Source organism: Oenanthe melanoleuca, chromosome 1A (assembly GCF_029582105.1).
Source record: "Oenanthe melanoleuca isolate GR-GAL-2019-014 chromosome 1A, OMel1.0, whole genome shotgun sequence".
In the NCBI taxonomy this organism is placed as follows: domain Eukaryota; kingdom Metazoa; phylum Chordata; class Aves; order Passeriformes; family Muscicapidae; genus Oenanthe; species Oenanthe melanoleuca.
The window spans coordinates 17,926,117-17,946,449 of record NC_079334.1 but is presented as its reverse complement, the minus strand read 5'-3'; the positions used below and the strand labels follow the sequence as shown (position 1 = coordinate 17,946,449).

Sequence of the window (20,333 nt, the reverse complement as noted above, 5' to 3'; positions counted from 1 at the left end):
AAAAAATCACATTCCTGTGTCTAACTCACAGAAAAAAACAAAATACCATTAAACATATGTGCAAGACCCTATTTTATAAAAATATATGGCCACGAATTTAGCCTTGATGCCAATGATGACTCATGAGAAAAATTAATATGTCTCTACTTTTCTCCTAAATGTGGAAGAAACAGGGAATATCTAAGGTTATGCATTTTTCTTTCTGTGATAGATTCACTTAAGTGACTCAGAGAAATCACCCTTCATACACATATATGTTAAGGGTTGTACATCCCAATCCCACTTATTTTACCTCCTTTCTATGGATGTAAGGATAGAGCTTATGCATTCATATCTCCTGAATTTATTTCTTTCTTTCCTAATTCTGACTTTTTGCTGATTTTAGGAATAAGAAAGTAAGCAATTTTTGAGAAAAGATGACCTATTCAAGACTTAATATTGGGAAAGTGAGAGCAAGACTACAAACAGCTAAAACTGGGAATTTCCAGTTTAATGGAAAATGCTGGTATTTTGATTATTCTGAATCAGAACAAACTATTTCAAAATTTCCCACAAAGCAGAAATTTTTAAAAAAACCTAAAAAAAAGGCTTTCAAAAATGTTGAAACACATTTTGTTTGAGCTTTTTAGTTTTTTTAAATATTAATTTCCATATTTTGTATTTTTGTATTTTTGTTTTACAGTCATAACTATAGCTCATCTCATGCCACTTAATTAATGTGTAACTTCCATCATATATTATAATTTTAAAAAAATTGTGAACAATTATATCTGATAGTTGATGTATATTTCATTTGAGTAGGAAAATAAGGTTAATATTTGGCTTTGTATTACAAAGCACATTTCTTTCAAAAACCAAGGAAAACCCTGTGTTAATATGAATATATTCTAAACAGCTGCTACTTTAATTAATACTATACATTTAATTTTTGATGTAATTTTCTCTTATTCATCACAGTATTTTCACCATACACCATCAGTTTACAAGTCCATTGATTAATCTTGAGTTGTTAATAGCATCAATTTTTTATACCACTGCTACCTGTAAGCCATAATTCTGGGCTTTCTCATTTATCCAACCTGCTCTTGAAACACTCATGTTTTTCTTGATCAGCAAATACAAAGGATTTAAATTTATGTGATCCTATCTAAAACTTAATCATGAAGCTTGCACTCTCCCTGCTTTGCCCAAATGAGAATCTGTTTTCCATGGCACTGCTTTCTCCTTGGTGCCTCCTCAATACTGACAGTATTGAAAGTAATGACAGATCATACTGTATGCCCTCATCCTTCCCAACAAATTTGTTTCTTGTATTTCATCTAGTGATGATGCTGCTTATGTCACCATTACAAAAGGTTCTGGGGCTTTTTTTAAGAAAAGTTCTTTAGCTCAAATCAATTAGCAAAATGATTTTTTCTCTTGACTTCCCAGCTTTAAATGTGATGAAAAGAATTTTCTGCCATATACTTGACTGATGAATAGCTTCAACACAGAATTCCATATTAATAAAATACTCCCCTTCATCTCTTCCTCCAAAGACAATCTTGTCTCTGCTATTTTATATAATGAAGAACAGCTGTTTGCCAGCCACTGTGTTTATTGCCTTCTTCCATCCTCTCCTAAACCATGCTCTCTGCCCTATCACACTCTCAGTGGTATCTGTTATAGTGCTCATATCTCTTACAGTGGTTCTCTCTACTAGAGTGGTTCTATCTTGGTTTTCTATCAGAAAACTTGTAATCCCACTGTAAAAATACCAAACATCAGCTACAAATAATTGCTTTTGGTAAGAGTGATCTAACAGAGAAGAATGCAAGACAAAGGCACACTGGTTCTGGCCTTTTCTGGCATTGTGGCAATGTTCCTACATTTTAAGACAGGATTTAAGTAGGGTCAACTATTAATTAGGATAGTTGTGTATTTGTGTATTTGCTGTCTTCTATAAAACAGAGTTGTCCCTGGAAAAACTGACACATGAGCTTTATAGCTATAGAGCATGTTAGTGAAATAATTGGAGTATTCAAGTACAAAAATATGAGGATCAAGACATGTAAATTCCTAAATACCTGATCCTATCTCTCACACATTTAATATATCTTTGTGGCTACTATAACACTGAAGGTTATCCTTAAAAAGCCAAACAAGGATATATATGCTAATGCCTTTTAAGGTAGAATAGCAACACACATTCCATTAGAAAACTTTTCTGATCTGTACATCATTTGTAAATACTTTGAAAGCAGCCATAAACTCTGTAGTTTACAGGTGTATTTTATTTAAGGGAATGTATACAACTGCATAAGTATGCAGTCATGCAGTGCTTTATTCTAAGTGGTTTAAAAAGCTATTATATTTAACAAGGGAGAAATGAACCAATCTCTGATAGTTAACTGACTGCTATACTGATTAGAATATTATCACCAGCATAGAAACTATATTTTTAGAAACTAATGATCCCCAGATCAGTATGACCCAAGCGATTTTTAATTTTCTGTTAAATAAAAACTTGTTGGTGAAGAAAATCAGTGCATTAAGTCTAAAAATTCATTATGGAAGCCTTTCTTGAATCTCTTCTGTTTTCCTGCCTTTTCACAATGCCTGTTTAAAACCAGAGTCAAAAGAAAGAAGTGAAAGTGCAACAGAACCTTAGGCTGGTCAGGTGCATTGAGGAAAGGCATTGAGAATGTGTCTGAGGAAAGAGGGAAAGAGCCAGAATTACCAGAATAAGATTGTTATGATTCTCTGACTACCCTGACAACTCAAAACTGAATCTTCTACTGCATGCTGCTCTCATGACCGAAAGAGGCCTGGGGAAACCTAGGAGAAAGCAAGCAGAGAGGAGTGAGAAGAGCATTTGAAGTCCAGGCAGCAAGGAGGTTATGAAGGAGTTTATTCCTCCTCATATTAAGGAAGAAAAAGACAGAAAGACAGAAGTGTGTGCACCCATCCATAGCACTGTAAAAGAAAAAAAAAAAAAAAAAAAAAAAAAAAACCATGATCAGAGCTTTCTTATTTGTCTTCCCACATTCTTCTCCAAGGCTAGTGGAAGAAGGCATACATGTCCTACAAGTTGCAGCAGGCTTCATCAAGGTATGTGCAGAATGGTGCCACCATTCAGTGACCTCTGAAATGCAGAGGGGAGAATAAAACAGACCAGAACATTAAAATTCAGCACCTGTGGTCCAAATGTGTATCAGAATACTTGAAATATTACTATTGTCTGAACTAAGCAAACTTACCTCAAAGCCCCTTGTGCTTCTGCCATTATGGTACATTAGAAGAAATCCCTTCCAAAGATTATTCAGCTTAGCCAACTATGCACTTTTGAAAACTGCAAAAAGCAGAGCATTAGCCATTCATAGAGGATACAAATAACTAAATGTGTCCCTTCGGCCTGGCAAGCACCCTATAGTTCAAGGTGGATCTGAAAACTGAGAACAGATCTGGGCCAACATGATCTCAATTGTTATTTTCAATAATAAAGTACAGCTAGCACCTCAGCATGCAACCCTCAGTGGAAGTGGACAGGGACAAAATGCAATGTTCTGAAACATCTTTTATGGAAGTCGTGCACTGCTTCATGTGTTTGGTCTCTGGAGCTGCAGCCTTGTTTAATCCTCTACTTTTAAATGCCATCTTCCAAACCCAAAGGGTAACAAGTAAAAACTGTGTCTATAAAACAACATCACAACTTTATTCTCAATAGTCAAGTATTGAAATGCAAGCATACATTATAAATAGAAAAACAGCTGGCTTGGAGCACATTGCAAGCCACTAACACAGTTGAGGGATTTGAATGACATCATAACCCGTGAGAGCATGTTGCTGGCCAGCTGGTGTTATTTATAATATACTCATAATTGAGGAAAAATAAAAAGGCAGAAGTTAGGTATTGCAGAACTAATAAAGTTGAATTCTCTCTTTCCCAGTGTCATTTAAATTGTTATCAAGAGAAATTTGAAGATTATTACTAAAAATGGTGGTGGGGGGCATAATCACTTTATAATTACAGCAGCATATTTAAGATAAATGTCATGGAAGCCCCCCAAATTGGGGTACTTGTGTCACTATATCCACAGTACTGTAAGTTCTAGGAAATTACATTATTTCTTCTGTGTGGTTGTTAAAAGATCACAAAGCCATTTTGCCCTATTTACAAGTAGTTCTCAACAATTCTGTTATTTTTAGCAAATTACAAACTGCTATTTTAGGGTTAATCACAGAGAGAGTTAGAGGTTTTAATTGGTACTCAGCATATAGGCGTGCCAAGTTTAATAACATAAAGACACATTAAGGGAAAAGTAGATAACTGCCTGCCTGCCTTTCTGTACTATATAAATAAAATATTTTTGCTGCAATGCATAAATAAAATGTATGTGTATATATATACATATATATATATATATATACACAAAGGTATGCATATATACAAACATTACCCATACGTATTTTTTATATATTTGAAATGCACACACAGCTACCTGAAAGTTAACTAGAATACATTTTCTTATTTTTCATGGCAGCACAAGCTCTTTTTGTCTGCTAACCCCTCAGTCACTAATTCACATTCTTTTAAAGGGAAAAAAATATGCTTCTGTGCTCTAGTTTTAAAATGCAAAGGTATGATGTTATTTGTCACCATGCCCAAAAAAGTCCTTACTCGGTAACTTTGCCAGAAGAGGGAGAGAGAGAGAGGCAAATGCTCCCCCAGCTGTTTCCTGTCTACAGTGTCTGTGTAATGTAGATAAATGTGAGGATTTTCTCTAAATCCCTCTTCTGTTTGCTAAATCTCACTGTCACTGCTAAAATCAGAGCAGATAGAGCCTGCGCAATGGAATAAAGTCCTCAATATTGAAATGTGACATTGCTCTCAACATCTCACATCTCTCTGGATTTCTTTTTTCTCATCATTACTGCTAACAAATTCATTTCCAGACTTTGCACTTTCAAGAAGCAATGGAAAAAATCAACAGTCTTTCAACACAATTAGTTAAGTGCTGCTTGTGTGATTTCTTGAAGGTAAATCTTTATTACTATTTCAAATAATTTTTTTAGTTTTATTTTGCTGTGTATTGTCTGCTGCTGGCTTGAATATTGTGCACTTTTCAATAACATTATTTTAGAACTGAGAATTATTTATAAATTGCTGAACATGCAATTTTATGTGATCTGGAAAATGGCTGTATGTAATAGTTGCAATTACATAGATAACTGTATGGGTAAACTATTGCAAATACATGTCTTAAATTTCACTTCTATTCAGAGAACTTTGTAATATTTCAGTTATGTCATTATTAAAAGGTCCACTTACATCATTGTCTATACTGTTAATGAATGCTTCTGAAAACAAGAACTTTTACCTATTTTCTGCAGGTGCAGGGTTTTATAGGAAAAAAGGTATTATTCACATGTTAAGTTTCTGCAGTTTTATTGTACACAATTATAGAGAAAATGTTCATGCTTTCACAAGGAAACTTTTAAGGGATGTTGTCACTGCAGCAATTTTTCTGGCAGCATCGTGGCATTTACTTGGTTTTTGCTTTCATAAATTAAAAGTAAATGAGAAGTTCAGTTTGTTTTCTACATTAGAAACCAGCTGCGACTCTTGCTGACCTTGCATATTTGTACAGCTTAAGCAATTGTACATAAAGAAAATGGAAATTCCCTTACATGTTCATCTCCAAGTTTTCCCTTCTAGGGAGGGCTTTTTTAGGAAAGTTTGCATGAGAAGTTTGTTGTTATGACCCTATAATTTCTGCACAATAATATAAACTGCCTTAAGGTAAATTTGACTTCAGTAGGTGCATTGACCTCTGTTTCTGTCAATTGGCTCCAGTCCAACTTTCCATTATCTGCAAATTTATATCCTTCAAGAATTTCCCCCCCCCCAGCAATATTCTGCAAGGACACTTATGCAGTTGGAAAAATTATTTTGTTTTAATTGTTTAGAGCCTAATTATTTTTTTAGGTGGTCTTACACTTAAAACACACTTACCTCATTCCTTAATGATCTAATTACAGGTCTGTAATTGCAAGGGATGAAATCATTCCCTTAATGTATAAATGGGCATCCTTTCCAATATACTTGAAAGATGAAGGGTGGTTTTTTTTTTGGTTTTTTTTTTTTTTAAAGTATTGAGCAAGGCACTAAGAGACATAAAAGTAATGTGCTAGTTCCTCAGCTGTACATCCTGCCAAGCTTCCTTGGAATCAATGGAACATATTGATTTAGGTTAGCATGTAGCCCAGATTCTTTGCTCAAAGTTAACAGTATTTAAACCTTGATCCAATCTAGAGTATATATGCTTTATTTATATAACAATTACAAGTGAATACTGATATTTCATAATAATTTCACATTTCTACTATGGCTTGATAGTCAGGCCCAACCTCTCTGGAATAAAATGTAATATTGAATATATTATCATAAAATCTTGATTTCTTGCTATAGCATATACTCTCCAAAAATATGTTGCCTCCTTCAAGATACTTATAATTCTTGCAGATGTTCTGACATGTTATTAAAATGACCGAGCATGTGAAGAGTTCTTATGCACAACTTGTGCCAAGTGATAGTTTGTTAAATGAAGGGGACTTACACAGAAGGATTAAGAAGTGACTGTGATTTAGAGTGTTCATATATGACATTCCTTTGTGGTCCTACTCCTCTGGACTACTAAAAGAGGAATGTAGCAGAAGCTGGCTATTTCACTGAAAAAAGAGGAAATTCCAGCTGTGAAAATATGGTCAGTCATTCTATGCAACTAAAAGAAGTGCTTAACCAGGATCATCTTGAACCTGTATTCAATTTCCTAACGTAATTAGATGCTTTGATAAACCCCACCCACACGCCAATGCCTTTTCTTTTAAGCTCTCAACTTTCTAGTCAAATTGGGGATAATGTAAGTCCTCTGCCTGATTGTAGAGAACCTGGAGCAATATTGGATTACAACTTTGTATTTTCCTGAGAATATTCCCCTCAGATATAAAGGGGTACTTTGATTTTGTCACAAGCATATTGAATCAATTGATGCTGTGTTTAATTAAAATGATGAAGTAAAGTTAAAGTTTTAAACTATGTTTTGGAACTTGCTTTGATGAAACTGTACTTAATTTATCAAATAATTGATTGAACCCTAGAAACATGTGAGCCTGTTTTCTTTTCTGCAAAGTTTTTACTTGTTTGAAAGTCTTGACTGTTGTTAAATTTGGAGATAAAGTTAGAAATTCTCTGTGGTTTATACTCTGCAGCCTTTTTTGGCTTCCACTAAAGGAAAAACAGTAGATAATCTGTTTTGTCGTAGTTCAGTGCTGATATTTATCTGAAAATGCAAGCCAGCTGAGAAGTCTTGAAAAATAAAAAATTGTTAAATGTCTAAAATTTATGTTTATTTCTGGACCAAATGTTATACGAGAACAAATTGTTAAATACATAATGTTCTTGTATTTGTAATGTCTTTCAGCTTTCTGAGGCAGTGTGCTAAACAGCTTTCTGCTTTACCTCCTCAGAACTGGGAACCATCTTAAACTGCAGGTGCATCACATTTATCTTATAAATTCAAAAATATGGCAAAGGAGAAAAGAAATTGTTGTTAAGATATGGAATCATTACAGGAAATAGTGCCTCATGTTATCATCATTCATTTATAATCTTATCTTTTTCCATCTGCCATTGAAGTCATGTCCATGCATTCAAGCTTGTTGAGGTTTGCATGGCAAAGTTGGCTAAAGACTCCTGTGAATGGGAAAATAATTATTCTTTCTTTTTTTATGACATATCATGGGATTTTAAATTGTTCATTATTTTCACAGTGGAAATAAAGGACTCATCCAGCCAGGCACTAAGATCTCTTACCAAGAAAATAAGAATTCTTAAAAACTATTGACTAAAAAAGGCTCAATACCCCAATGGATCAGATCCCAATTGATCAGAAAATAGATAAATTCATCTTTTTTTCAAAAGTTCGGTGAAGAAATATTAAAGATTAAATGGTCCCTGAAATCCTGAAAGAAACTTTAGGGAGGAATTTTACTTCAATTACTTTGCACTATATTGCTAACACAAAGCAGTTTTAAGCCAAGTTTAACTGTATGTGGAAGACAGGTTTGTAACTTCTTACCTGACTGCAATACTAATGTTAACCCTGAAAGAGAATGAAATTAAATGCAGATTTACACCTTTCAAAACTATCATTTTTGGCAAGTGATCTAAATAAGTTCAGAAAATGCATTAAGCATATTTCTCAATGTCTTGCTACTATACATAAGTAACTTTTCCTAGTATTAAAAGAAAAAACTATCGTCTTTGCATGTTGGGTAAGAAATTAGGTGGGCATAAAGGGATACAAAAAGAAGTGGAAATTGATAGCAACTTTACACCCATTGAGAACTGTCCTTTCTTCAGTCATAAGTACAGGAAAAAGATAATTCATAACCAAAGGTAAATGAGAAATGAATTATCACCTCTTGCCACAGCTGCCTAAGAGGGTATAATGGAGGTCAGTGAAGTACAGCTGCTTGCAACAAGTAAAAATACAAATCTTTGGTGGCTTAAAATCCACACTCCTCTTAATTTTTCAAATGTTTCCAAACATTTGCCTGCTAGTAACAGGCCTGTAAGAGTCACTGAATGTGGTCTTCTGCTACAGAAGATCCCACATCAACTCCTGTCACTTTGGCAAGTTGAACCTTGCAACATTTTTGGTTTGTCCTGTATTTTCCTGTCTAAGGTGGCTGGAGAACTGTGGGGTACTATTGATGAGCTCTTTTTCTATTGGCCAAATTTCCTTACAGCAGATTTAGAGCCATTTATTCTTGCAACAATGGTGGTTTTAGTTTAAATAGCTCTTCTCCATCATATGCCATTTCCCACAGTACATTGGCAGGCACCTGTCACATTCCCTCTTAGCTTTTCTGGTCTGAGACAAACCAAAGCAAGGTTGTTTTCATTGTTCCTATTATTCCAGGCTTCCCTTTGTCTGCTTATTCCACTCTTCCATATTTTGCTTTCCAAAAGCAAATATAAGCCATAGTTACTGCAGGGTTTCCTAATTAGATGTGATTCTGTGTATTCACCAGAATAAATAATCAGTTTCCAAAATACATGGACTAGAACATGTAGGCATTTGCAAAGTCATGGTGAGACATTTCCTGATACCATATTTATTGTCCAATTGTCATTCTCATTCACAAGGGTGCAGGAGTCATTTTTTGTAAGACTCTTTGGGAGAATTCTGACACTGCTTCTGCTTCCTTGGCAGGTGAAGATGCACACTGTGTCCTACATCCATTTCTTCTACCTTGGCCTGTGTTTGCTTACCTTAACCAGTTCTGTTGCTGCTGGCCCAGAAACACTCTGTGGTGCTGAGCTGGTTGATGCTCTTCAGTTCGTGTGTGGAGACAGAGGCTTTTACTTCAGTAAGTCCACCCTTTCTTTCATTTAACTGCTAAACACTTCCATGTAATCCATTGGACTCTGCAACTGCTGTAAATGGGCTTAGCTATGATCATCCAGGCTGCCAACTAGGACTGGCATCCTATATCTGGAAGATGCCCAAGCCTTCAGTTACCATGAAACCTCAGTAAAGAATAAAGTTGTGCCTGTGTTCAGCCTCTCTGAGTTTCTGACAAATTTTCATTTTCAGACTTGTTATTGTTTTTTCACTTCTTTCCAGCTGTTGCTATTCCACCTGCTGTATTACTGTTTTCCACTGACCTGTCACTGAAATTAAATGAATGAGAGCACATACTAAGCCCAAGACACTCATGAGGCAGAACTACATGTACCTGTTATGTCAGAGTACTAGTAAACACTTTAAGTGCACACTGTATCATATTAAAAACACACTAAGCTTCAACATCTGGCTTGAAAAAAAGAAGAGCTGGAAGGCAGCAAGCAGAAAGTTACCATATCCAAGTATCCACATGCTTCATCATTTAAATGCAGGTGGAGTAAAATTCACACATGGTGAGATAATAAAGACTAACACCAGTACAGGCAGCAGATAAAATTAACTCTGCAGTGGAGAGGATCAAGAAATACTCAATTTTAAAGTAATAGAAATCTAGTTCTGATTTTCACCTATTTGCCACTTCAATGTCAAAGTTAACGAAACTTTTAGCTAGAAATATATTGATTCTGAATACATTCATTAATGTATTTTTTTTCAAAACATGATGGAATTTGTGCTTCTATAGCCTCTGAAGCTAGCAGTTACTTTTAATAACAATATGTGCTTCCCTGATATTCTTGATATTCCTTCATGGTTGAAGCTTCTTGTCTTCTAAGCTACCATTTTTGGTTTTCTGATCATACTTACCCTATTCCTATTTATTTCTCTCCATGGAGTCATTGCTTTCAGTGTTTTCTCCTTGCTTGCAATAAAAACAGAAATTTAAACTCTTGCACTTCTAAAATCCTAATTTCCTCAACATATAAATTGCAGACATTTTCACTATCTTCTTGGCACATTTTATTAAAGTTTATTTTTGAAACCTTAGTTTTATGTATGCAAAGTAATCCACAAAGGGTTCACAAAAAAGCCCTTCTTTTCTGTATTTAGCACCTCAACTCTTGTAAATAAGCACCTACTCCAGGGTGCCGTTTAGCTTAGAATTTTGGTGCTAAACACAGCATTGAAAGTACTGGAATGTCTCATAGAGAAATTTACATTTATCTATGAACTTGTCAGGTGTTCATCAATACATCAAAATCTGTTGCATTTATTAGCATCAGAGTTAGGGATTATTTGAGTGTCCTACAAATGTTTTGTTGCTGGGAGTGCATGTAAAGACTGTCATCTCCCCCTCCTGTTTCTGCATCAGAAAACAATGGGATGAAACATCCTTAGAACAGCAGAGGAATTGCTCTTTTGCTGTGTGTGTATCTCAGGTGCTTCTCTACCAGCAAAATGTTTGCTGCTGGTTCAGAGATCTCTCATGCTTGCTGTCCACAAGAGTAGCTGTCACTGCCCAGCAATCAGACCAACTGTTAGGTGAACTTTGTGATCCTCATGTGAAAGAGGTCATGTGAAATGCTAATCATTAGCAATAACTCTCTTTGGTTTCCATCTTAGTTATTCTAAGGTTTCACAATCTGTTTCAAATCTCTACCCTAAGCTAGGTCATCCTTAATTTAAAATACCAGGATGGGCTTCAAAGGACATCACTACCTTTGCAATCTTGACCTTTATCTGCTGTCACTTTAGACTTTCTCTCTAATCTTTGTTGTTTTCTGACATTCTGAATTTTCACTTGAAATAATGCAATGACTCCATAAATGTCGACCTTGTTTATATGGAAAACCATGGCAGGTTTTACTTATGAATGACCACCCTGTTTTATGAAAGTCTTGCACAGTTGTGATCAATAGACTGCAGTTGCATCATTCAACAGGAATGTTATGAAGCTGATATGTATGTGGCTCCTTGGATGCCAAGTAATGTGTGTGCTCTACCTGGCTACTTCTTATTCCTGAGTGAGAAATTTAATCTGTTTTTACCTTCTCCCTCTTATTAGAGTTCAATCTAAAAACAAAACTAGAGAAAAGTAAGCCCATTACAGTAACATTGGTAAAACAAATTGAGACCCTCATATCAAATGTACTACAGAATGCAGCATATTATTGAAAGTTAAAAATGTTGCTTGACTTCTTAGGACTTTTTAAGAATACCACATCATTTGCAGAGGTAAAAACCCAATGAAATTTTTCTTTTGTTGTAAAGAGTATGTAAATGAAAGTAGTATTTTAAGCCTTCTATTCTCATACTCTGGTTCCTTTAAATAAAGCATAATTAATGGTAGTGTTTGCCTTTAAATTGCAAAGGAAATAGCTGTGAGGAAAACTCTTCCATCATTCTGTACTTTACTAGAGACTCTGAATATAAAGAATACCTTTTGGCTGAGGTGGAATTCCTGGTTCAAAGTCAAGGTCAAAGCTTCTAACTATTCCTTGGGAGTTGTGGGTGGAAGATATTATAGAAATTATTATTGCTTTCTATTGAAACTCTGTACTTCCCAACCATGAGCCTATATCTGTGGATGGGACTGGAAGACAAAAATTTCCTTCATATAGTCTACTCTGCCCAACTTTCTAGCTGAAAAAGGAAACTCTTTACAGCTTCTGAGGAGATGCCCCAGCTGCTTACCACAACAAAGAGAAGCACTGACATCAAGAGAAAGTCAAATGTGGTTTCTACCACTCTGTTTTGTCTTGAGATAGATTGACAAGGAGTATTTTTCAAAGTTTTTTAGGGGAAAACACAGCACAAATCCCCAAACTGAGCATCTATTATTTTTCCTTGGTCACATTTAACTCCAACCAGCACTGGCTACTCCTCATAGCTTTTTGTCTCCCATGATTTTCCAGAGAAAAGCAGATTTTTGTTGCCACCTTTTACCTAGGGACATCTCTCTAGGTGAACTTCTGCCCCTCAGGTTCCTGTGCACTAGGTTTTGTTAGGAGAAGGTGGCAGAGAACCGGGCCACAGCTGCAAAAGTGGCTACACTTAAACACAGCTTTTCTCAATGTTTCTCCAGTCCCAAAACCTCTTGACCCAGCAGTCATGAAGGCAAGTGGGATGGCTTCAGCATTCACTGTGGCATGCTTGCTACAAAACAAACCTGAGAGTAGAGAACGTTGGAAAAACTTCAAGGAGAAATCACAGGAAACTTACAAAAGTGAAAGCCTCGGAGGGGAAAAATTTTCCTTGGAATAGTCTAGTCTTATCACAGGAATTTACTTTGTAGATTAGTAAAAAAAAAATAAATAAAATTACTTCTTAATAAATGTTGAATTTGATGAACAATCATTCATTCTTGCTCATGCTGTTTTCTGAGGGCCATTACTGCCATGAGATCCAGTAGCTTGTTCTAAGGAGAAAATGCTATATTCTTTTTTATCTAGTTTCTTCTCCTTTGAAAATATACCTTTTGCTTTTACAACAAACACATATCAGTCTTGCTAACAATACAAGAGTGCCAAAAAAGAAACCGTTTTCTTGATTCCTTAGACATTTTCAGTCTCCTAATTTCTAAAGTTAGATGTTTCCAAGTTAGATGGCAATACTTATTTGAAATACTTATTTGAAACCATGACAATCAACTTCATGAATTAAAACACCAGCTTTTTTTTCTGTTAAAAACACTGCTTTAGTCTTGTGGTGAATTTTCTGAACCATCAATTGCATAAAAAAGAGAAGAGATGAATTTAGATACCTGAGACTCTGGAGGTCCTCTGATATCCTTCAGAGAACAGAGGATGATCTAGTGCATGCTTCCTTGTGTAAAGCAGTGAATCCCTTGAAAGAGGGGCTTTTCTGGCATCCAGCTTAATGTTCCCTGTGTCAACTGCTTTGTGGAGAACTACTACAGATTTTTACTACTTTTTTTTTGTCCACTAAGACAATCAAAATTGTGTGTTGTCCTTGGGAAAATCCCCAGCTGTGCACAATGTAAGACTATTAGTCTATAATCATCAGAAAATCAGGATAAGCCTGGGAACATAATTTTGGGTAATGAGAGCTGTCATGAGATCTCATTGCTTTGTAGAACTAAGGTATATGGGGAGGAATTGCTGCTTTAGAAAAAGAAACAAGCAGCAGAGCAATAGGCAATTAGGTTTTGCTTCTCTCATTTCCCTCTAGTTAAGAGCTTCTTGTTTACTTCAGGAAGTCTGCTTTTAAGATGTTATTAAAGTTTCTAGGCCTGTCAAACCTATCAGCATAATTACAAGAGATGGCATGGCACTCAGTTCTTTAAGTACTCCATACCTGTAGGAGCTATGAGTCATTAGCTCCTCTCTGCATCCCTGATTGAAAGGAATGTTAATGTTAGAAGCCCAGCAGAGGCAGGCTGAAAAGCTGCCACGGACACACACAGACTCTGGTGTCACTGACAGCCTTACAAATCTTTGCAAACAAATGCTGGTCATCTTGGCTGTGTTCACACAGCAAGATCTGAGAGTGTTTTTAAGTTCCTTGGTCTGGCTACATGCCCCATTCATGTCCAAACACTGTATCTATGGAAGGTTGGAGTGTATTCCTCTATCTGTCCCTAGGTTCCTTACTTCTTACATGAAAGCTAATCTGGAAAGGAGCTCAGATGTGCTTTAGCCAGGTCTGCAGAGTCAGTGCTTATGGAATCAGAACTATAGGCACAGCTACTGATGTATCTGTATAAGAAAGAAAACAGAACTGGCTTCTGGAATGATATCACTGTACAGTCAAACAGCTGACACAAATTTGATGTGTGCTTTGTTGCCCCTGGTAGTAAATATTGAGGAAGCTCTCTGAAAATAAGCCAGTCTTTGAAAGGATTTTGTAATTTTTTACAGCATTAAGGAAGAGTAAGGAGTTGTTCATAAAGGCTAACCTTCATTTAGTGAGGTTAATCTTCTTAAGTTACCTCTTTAATAATGGAAAGAGAGGTTCTGTCTTCTTTCTCCATGGATTGCAGAGTAAGTCTAGGAGGATTTAGCTTCTGATATACACTCAATTTTGTCCCTGCAAACAGGTCTCCTCTACAGCTAGTTTCTTAGGTCACCAAGGATTTTATAATTTTTCAACTTTTTCCTGAAGAGGGACTGCAGTAGTGAGGATAATTTTAATGAAGTGATTGGAAACAAATAATTGACCAAAATTTCAACAAGAAACATCTATTATCAAAACCAATCAAGTACATTTTCTCTAGAATTTCAATTCATATATGTCTTTATTAGCTGGTAGATATTAGAGATGTTCATGCTTCTTATAATGTTTACCTTTTTTTATGCACTAGACCAAGCTTAAAATTTGGTCTCAAATAACAGCAAGCTGTTACTTGACATTTGATTCCCTAACTGCTATATGTGTATTTAATACATTGTTTAGTCTCATGTTGGATAAAGTCACTCAAAGAAGCGCTTGGCAAGATCAACATTAATTCTTGGCATAGCTGCCCCTCTTACTTTTCCACTGAATCTTAAATACTGAGAAAAACCCTTCCCTGACTTCAGCTCTGGCACATGCTCTATGCAGTCAGCCAAAACCTTTGGGTATGGACCTCTCTGTTTGTTCTGGTATCAATAAAGCATTTGTGATTCTTGATCAGCAGCAGCAGGAGTCACAAAGCAAATCATTCAGTTTGGCAGAACCACACGCTCTGTTAATGAAAACCTTTTGCATTTACTACCTGTGCAGGAAGAGCATTCTACACACAGTGCCCATTCAAAGGCAGGAATCTGCAGAGCCATTTCTCTAGGGCTTTTTCAGCACTTTAGCTCTTAGGCATGTTTCAAACCCTTTCACATCACTGAAAATCAAATAGAGACTTAATAATGGCCTCAGAGCTTTGCTAAAAAAGGATGGATCTGGACTTGTTTATTAAACCATGTCCTAATGTCAGTATTTCCCTGTGATCCAAGCTTAATTGTTAAAAAATATAGCAACAAATGCAAGGGATAACCAACAGTTAAGTAATTTCTCAGTCTAGAAATCAAGACAAAAGAATACCACAAATGTATACTTATTGAAGAAATTATGCTAAATTTATCTCTGGTAATAACCACAGGAACTTCAATGTCAAAAGGAAGGAAAAGCCATTAATTCCTACTTTCTATGTGGTGCATTTAGTGCAAAACCATTATGAAAGATAAAGCCCAAATGCTGGGTCTAACTTTTAAGTAATGACAGGCATATTTCATGTTTCCATCAGTAAATGAGGTTCTGAGAACAAAAATTCTAGCACATCCATAGTCTTCAAAGTAGCATAGCATACAATGACCAGTGGATGAGTCCAGCTTGTGGAAAGTTACTTAAATGCCTACAAAAATCCAGCCCTAGTCTGAGATACTTGCTGTGTTTTCTGACTGAATCCCATATGCAGAGAAATCTCATGTTTCCGATGTCCTTATCTTACTAGGCAGAGCAGAATGTGTTTGCTTACCTCATGTTAAATCCTTTCCTTGTGAAAACTGGAATAGCTTCCTTTTGTAAAAAAACACAGCTTTCTAGGGCTCATGTGTCTCTTGCTTTTTTTGTTGTCTTTTTTTTCTTGAGTTTACAGCATATTTAAATATTTCCCATCTTATTCCCTCTTATTTTGAAATTCAGCTGTTATCCCAGTCTTCCCATTTATGTAATGTGTCTCTTCTAGGGTAAGAGGATGCTTCCAGACAGCAGGCCCTTCTGCTCCTTATGTGCCCATAAAAGTGTGGAAGTAGGGAAAGGGTGTCCTGTGAAAGCACTTCCTTTGGGAAATTATGACTCACACAAACCTGAAATTATATGATATTTTTTATACAGAACAATTTGTTTATATTGTTTGTGTCTTTGGGTGTTGGGCAGAAATTTACACAAAGTTCAGTATGCAGAAAAAAGAAGGGTTTGGCTCAGACCATTATGATTCAATCCAGCTCAATGAACTGTTTTCTTTCTGAAAATAAATATTCTAGGAACACTATTTTTATCTCCAAAAAAGTAAACACTTAATACCCCCAAATCCTATAAACAGCAGGTTCTAAGTAAAACAAACACTACTGAAAATTGGTTTGACTTCAAAAGAAGGTTCATTAACAGCCATATCCTTCTAAGGCAACAGATAAAATCTCAAACTATGCACACAAATGCTGCATTTCACAACTCTGTATTCTAAAGAAAATTTGAAAATGCATGGTTTATGCAAAGGTGTAAAAAGTCTAAGTGTCATGGGGAATATTGTAGGGAAAATTTCACTATGCTTGTGGATCTGAAAAGATGAGTACATTCCCAATCTTGTTTGATGGCTGTTCCAGACCACATATAATAAACCAAATTTACAAGAGAGATTTTTTTTTTAGACTTGTTCTAACTATACTGAAGGTTTTGTTTTAACTCAGCTCCATCAAAACGACTGGATACGAGCTTCAAACCATTATAATGAAAGTTTTACAGCTTCTTTTTGTTAGTCTTCATTGATTACTTCAGATTACATGAAAGCTAATAAGGATATCTATTTTAGGTTAACATAGCAGGTTTAAATTGAATATGCTTCTTACTTTGGAACTTCAGTGGATAAATTATAATATTGTTGCAATAATTTTTTCTACATCCCCCGAATTCCTGAATTACTAGTCAACAGGTCCTCCATGAAAAAAAACTTAGTTTTTCCTACGTATTTCAAGTTTTATGTTTCTTTCCATTAAAGTTTCCAGCCTTTCACAGACATATTTAGTTTGGCAGGAAGAATCTGGTGACTCATAGACTGTAGAAATTTGAGAGCAAGCTACTGAAAATGTATCTAATTTCTTCTTGTGTAATTTGGGAGCAAGCTACTGATAGTATGTCTAATTTTCCTAGTTTAATCAAATGTATTATTGGCAAATACATGTCCTGAATAAAAGCCATGTTTATTTCTGAAATATATAGCTAAGATTAAATGCAAAAACACCGTATCTATTTGCTTTTAGAACACTTCTGGGTTTTTTTCTAATTGTTTCTGGCATTTTACTCTAAATCAATGGGCACTGAATGAAAAACAGAGGCACTAGTTGAAATAATTTGCATTACAATCCCACTTATATTTCGAATTCAATAATATAAAAGGGTTCCTTATGATGTTTTTTGGTGGTGGCTTTTTGAGGTTTTTTCTTTTTTTTTTTTTTTTCAAGAGAGGATAGAGGTATAGGAAGAGTAAATTATGTTATTATATCTCCATGATTTCTATAGAGAATAGATGTATTCAAAAAGATCTCATTTGTATTTTTTCTTATTGACTATACTGTTCTTTTCATGTTTTTTCCGACAAAAGACTTTTAAATTCAGACCTTTCTAGACATACATCGATTTATTTGTCCACATACAGGATGAACTTGCTGATTGATTAACACTGAACAGAGTGTGACCTGAAATAAGGAGATTCTAGTTCAGATTCATTCCTTCTACTTTTGGGCACTTAGCTGAGGATTCTGAGTTAGGAGTCTTCTCAAGCTCATCCTGCAGTCAGTGAGAGGACTAAAAATCTTTCAGGGCTCTCATTAAGTTATGACTTTTCCCTAGGACATACTTTTTCTTCTCCACTAAATTAAGTCAGGAATATCTGGCAATTGTATTCTTATGCTCATTAAGTCAGTTGAGTAAGGACCCTCATTAGGAGCCTAAATTTTGGTGGAATCAATGTTTAAAACCACACAATGATCTTCCATGCAGAGGTAAGGATGCATACAGGTCCCATTTTAGATCAAAACAAATCCAAGCCTATTTTAGCCTCTATGGTATAATACACTTAAGCAAAGACCCAGAAAGTGCCTCATGCAGGTAGCACCAGTTAGAGCTGCTCCTCAAGCTCTTAAAAACTCCCAGGCTTTAGTCTGACTAAGTGTGAATCCTGTTGGAGAAAGCACTCCAGTTGGGCACAGTAAAAGTGCAAGGGAAAGGCTTATCTATCTTTTCTTTCTTGGTACAATAGATAGAATATACTTTTGCATGTTACAGCAAGTAAAACTCCTTCATGTTTTATTCCTGCAAAATAAGGTGCACTTTTCCATGGATAAGTAGTGAAGCAGTTTTTTACACCGTGTGTTTGTTCACACAAGATCATTTCTATTCCTTTGAATATTAATTTTCCAGCAGCTTTTTAAGAAATTGGGACAATAATAATATTTATAACCTAAAGAGAGAGCTAATTACCAGATGTCATTAAAGAAGGATTTTCTCTGTTAAAGGGCTGTGTATTGTAATGGAGAAAGGATGCAGAATGATGCTCAAGTACAGTTTTGAGATACTGAGGCAGTGAAACATTCAAAGTCAGGTTGCATGGGGCTCTGTGAAACCTGATCTAATTGAAGATGTTCTTGCTAATTGCAGGGAGTTGGATTACTGATATTTAAAGGTCTCTTCCAACCTAAACTATTCTATCAGTTGGAAGATTTAAAATACAGCTTGACCTAGTGAGCTCACCTATAAAAGCAGTAATGTGACTGAGCTAAGAAGGAGTCCCACCTGAGGCTGTAAACCATTCAGTAGGTTGAAACACCACAAAGCATCTCTACCTTCCTCACTCCAGTACCCCTCTTCATCCAAGGCAATACAGAAAAGCACAGAACCACTTCTAAAACATTTGCATTCCATGGTCTTCTCTAAAGTGATCCCTTTGCAGGGAAAAGAAATCACAGTAGTTAACATTTCCAAACCATCTATGGAGATAGAAACTGTTCTTTAGGTTGTTCCAACATTGATAATCCTTTTTCAGTAAGTGTATTGCTTTGAAGTAGAGTAAAAACAAGCACTAAAACCAAGAAAGAATTATTTATATTTGCTATGCATAAATATATTATATTACTTAGCTTATTTAAAGGTGCTCTTAGTATTGTTCATTGCACTATTCCCAGCAGGTTTGGCTTGAGGAAAATGGGGTAGAAATGAGGCTCTCACTTCACATTTGCATCTGCATTTAAAAGACATAGAAGGTGTTCTCATAAAAGATATGAAAATTATTTCATACCGCTTAAGAAGTTCCACTGTTTCAGGAATTACACACACTAGATTTAATATAGCTATTCCAAGATACAAACATTTTAAAAAGTGGAATGGTCAAGAAAATATGTTCATTAAAAAAAAAAAAAAAATAGGAAGATATTTTTGAGAATTTCATCCTTGTCTTTGCAAAGAAATGAAATTAAATTCTACCACTGTAGCTACAATGACGTTAAGTAAACTCCCCTAATTTTTCTTTCCTAAAACTAGGAAAGTTTTATTTTTTGAAAGCAGTAGGACTTGATGCAATAAAGTACAACTATTTCCTGTTATCACTAAGATGAAGAGTAATAAAATGAGCAGAATTCATAAGTGGTGATATTCCTACTGTCTGCTGTTCTTTTCAAATAGAAAATTATACTCTCATATAAAACAGATGAAATTCAGATGTGTGAAAAAAAACCAAAACCTTTTTAATAAATAAGGCTTTCCCTGCCCCCATTAAGAATCAAATAACCTGCAACAGATTCTGAATGCAAAATGATTGTATTTAAATTATGAAATAGGTGGAAGTGCCTTATTTATTTTTTATTATAGGATGTAATATTTTTAAGGTGTATTTCTACTTTTTCATGTGGCAAAGAGTAAACGTTAAGGAAAATCTGATATGTAGTATAATAAAGAAGGGACAAAACCAATGCCAGAGAAGGAAAAAATAGTAATGTTAATAATCCAGGCTGGCCCTGTCCAGAAGTTTCTTCATACTCCAAAATTATGAGTCCATGGATACTCACTCAGGGTTATCTGTTAACTTCAAATGGCTTTAGCTCTGTTCATTGAGGACAGTGGGAGTCAGTCTGAGGAATTCTATTTCATAAGTTCTCTGTGTTATGCTCACTAAAGAAA

General features: G+C 35.4%; 1 protein-coding gene across 1 annotated transcript in view; it reads left to right on the top strand.

The window, feature by feature from the left end:
* The first annotated feature begins 4,713 nt into the window (after positions 1 to 4,713).
* The window catches only part of IGF1 (insulin like growth factor 1), a 53,754-nt gene continuing 38,134 nt past the window's right edge, over positions 4,714 to 20,333 (top strand). The window contains exons 1-2 of the mRNA XM_056481842.1: positions 4,714 to 5,019; positions 9,261 to 9,417. Coding sequence (XP_056337817.1) covers positions 4,957 to 5,019; positions 9,261 to 9,417 — 220 coding nt within the window. The 5' untranslated portion in view covers positions 4,714 to 4,956. The remainder of the gene's footprint in view (positions 5,020 to 9,260; positions 9,418 to 20,333) is intronic.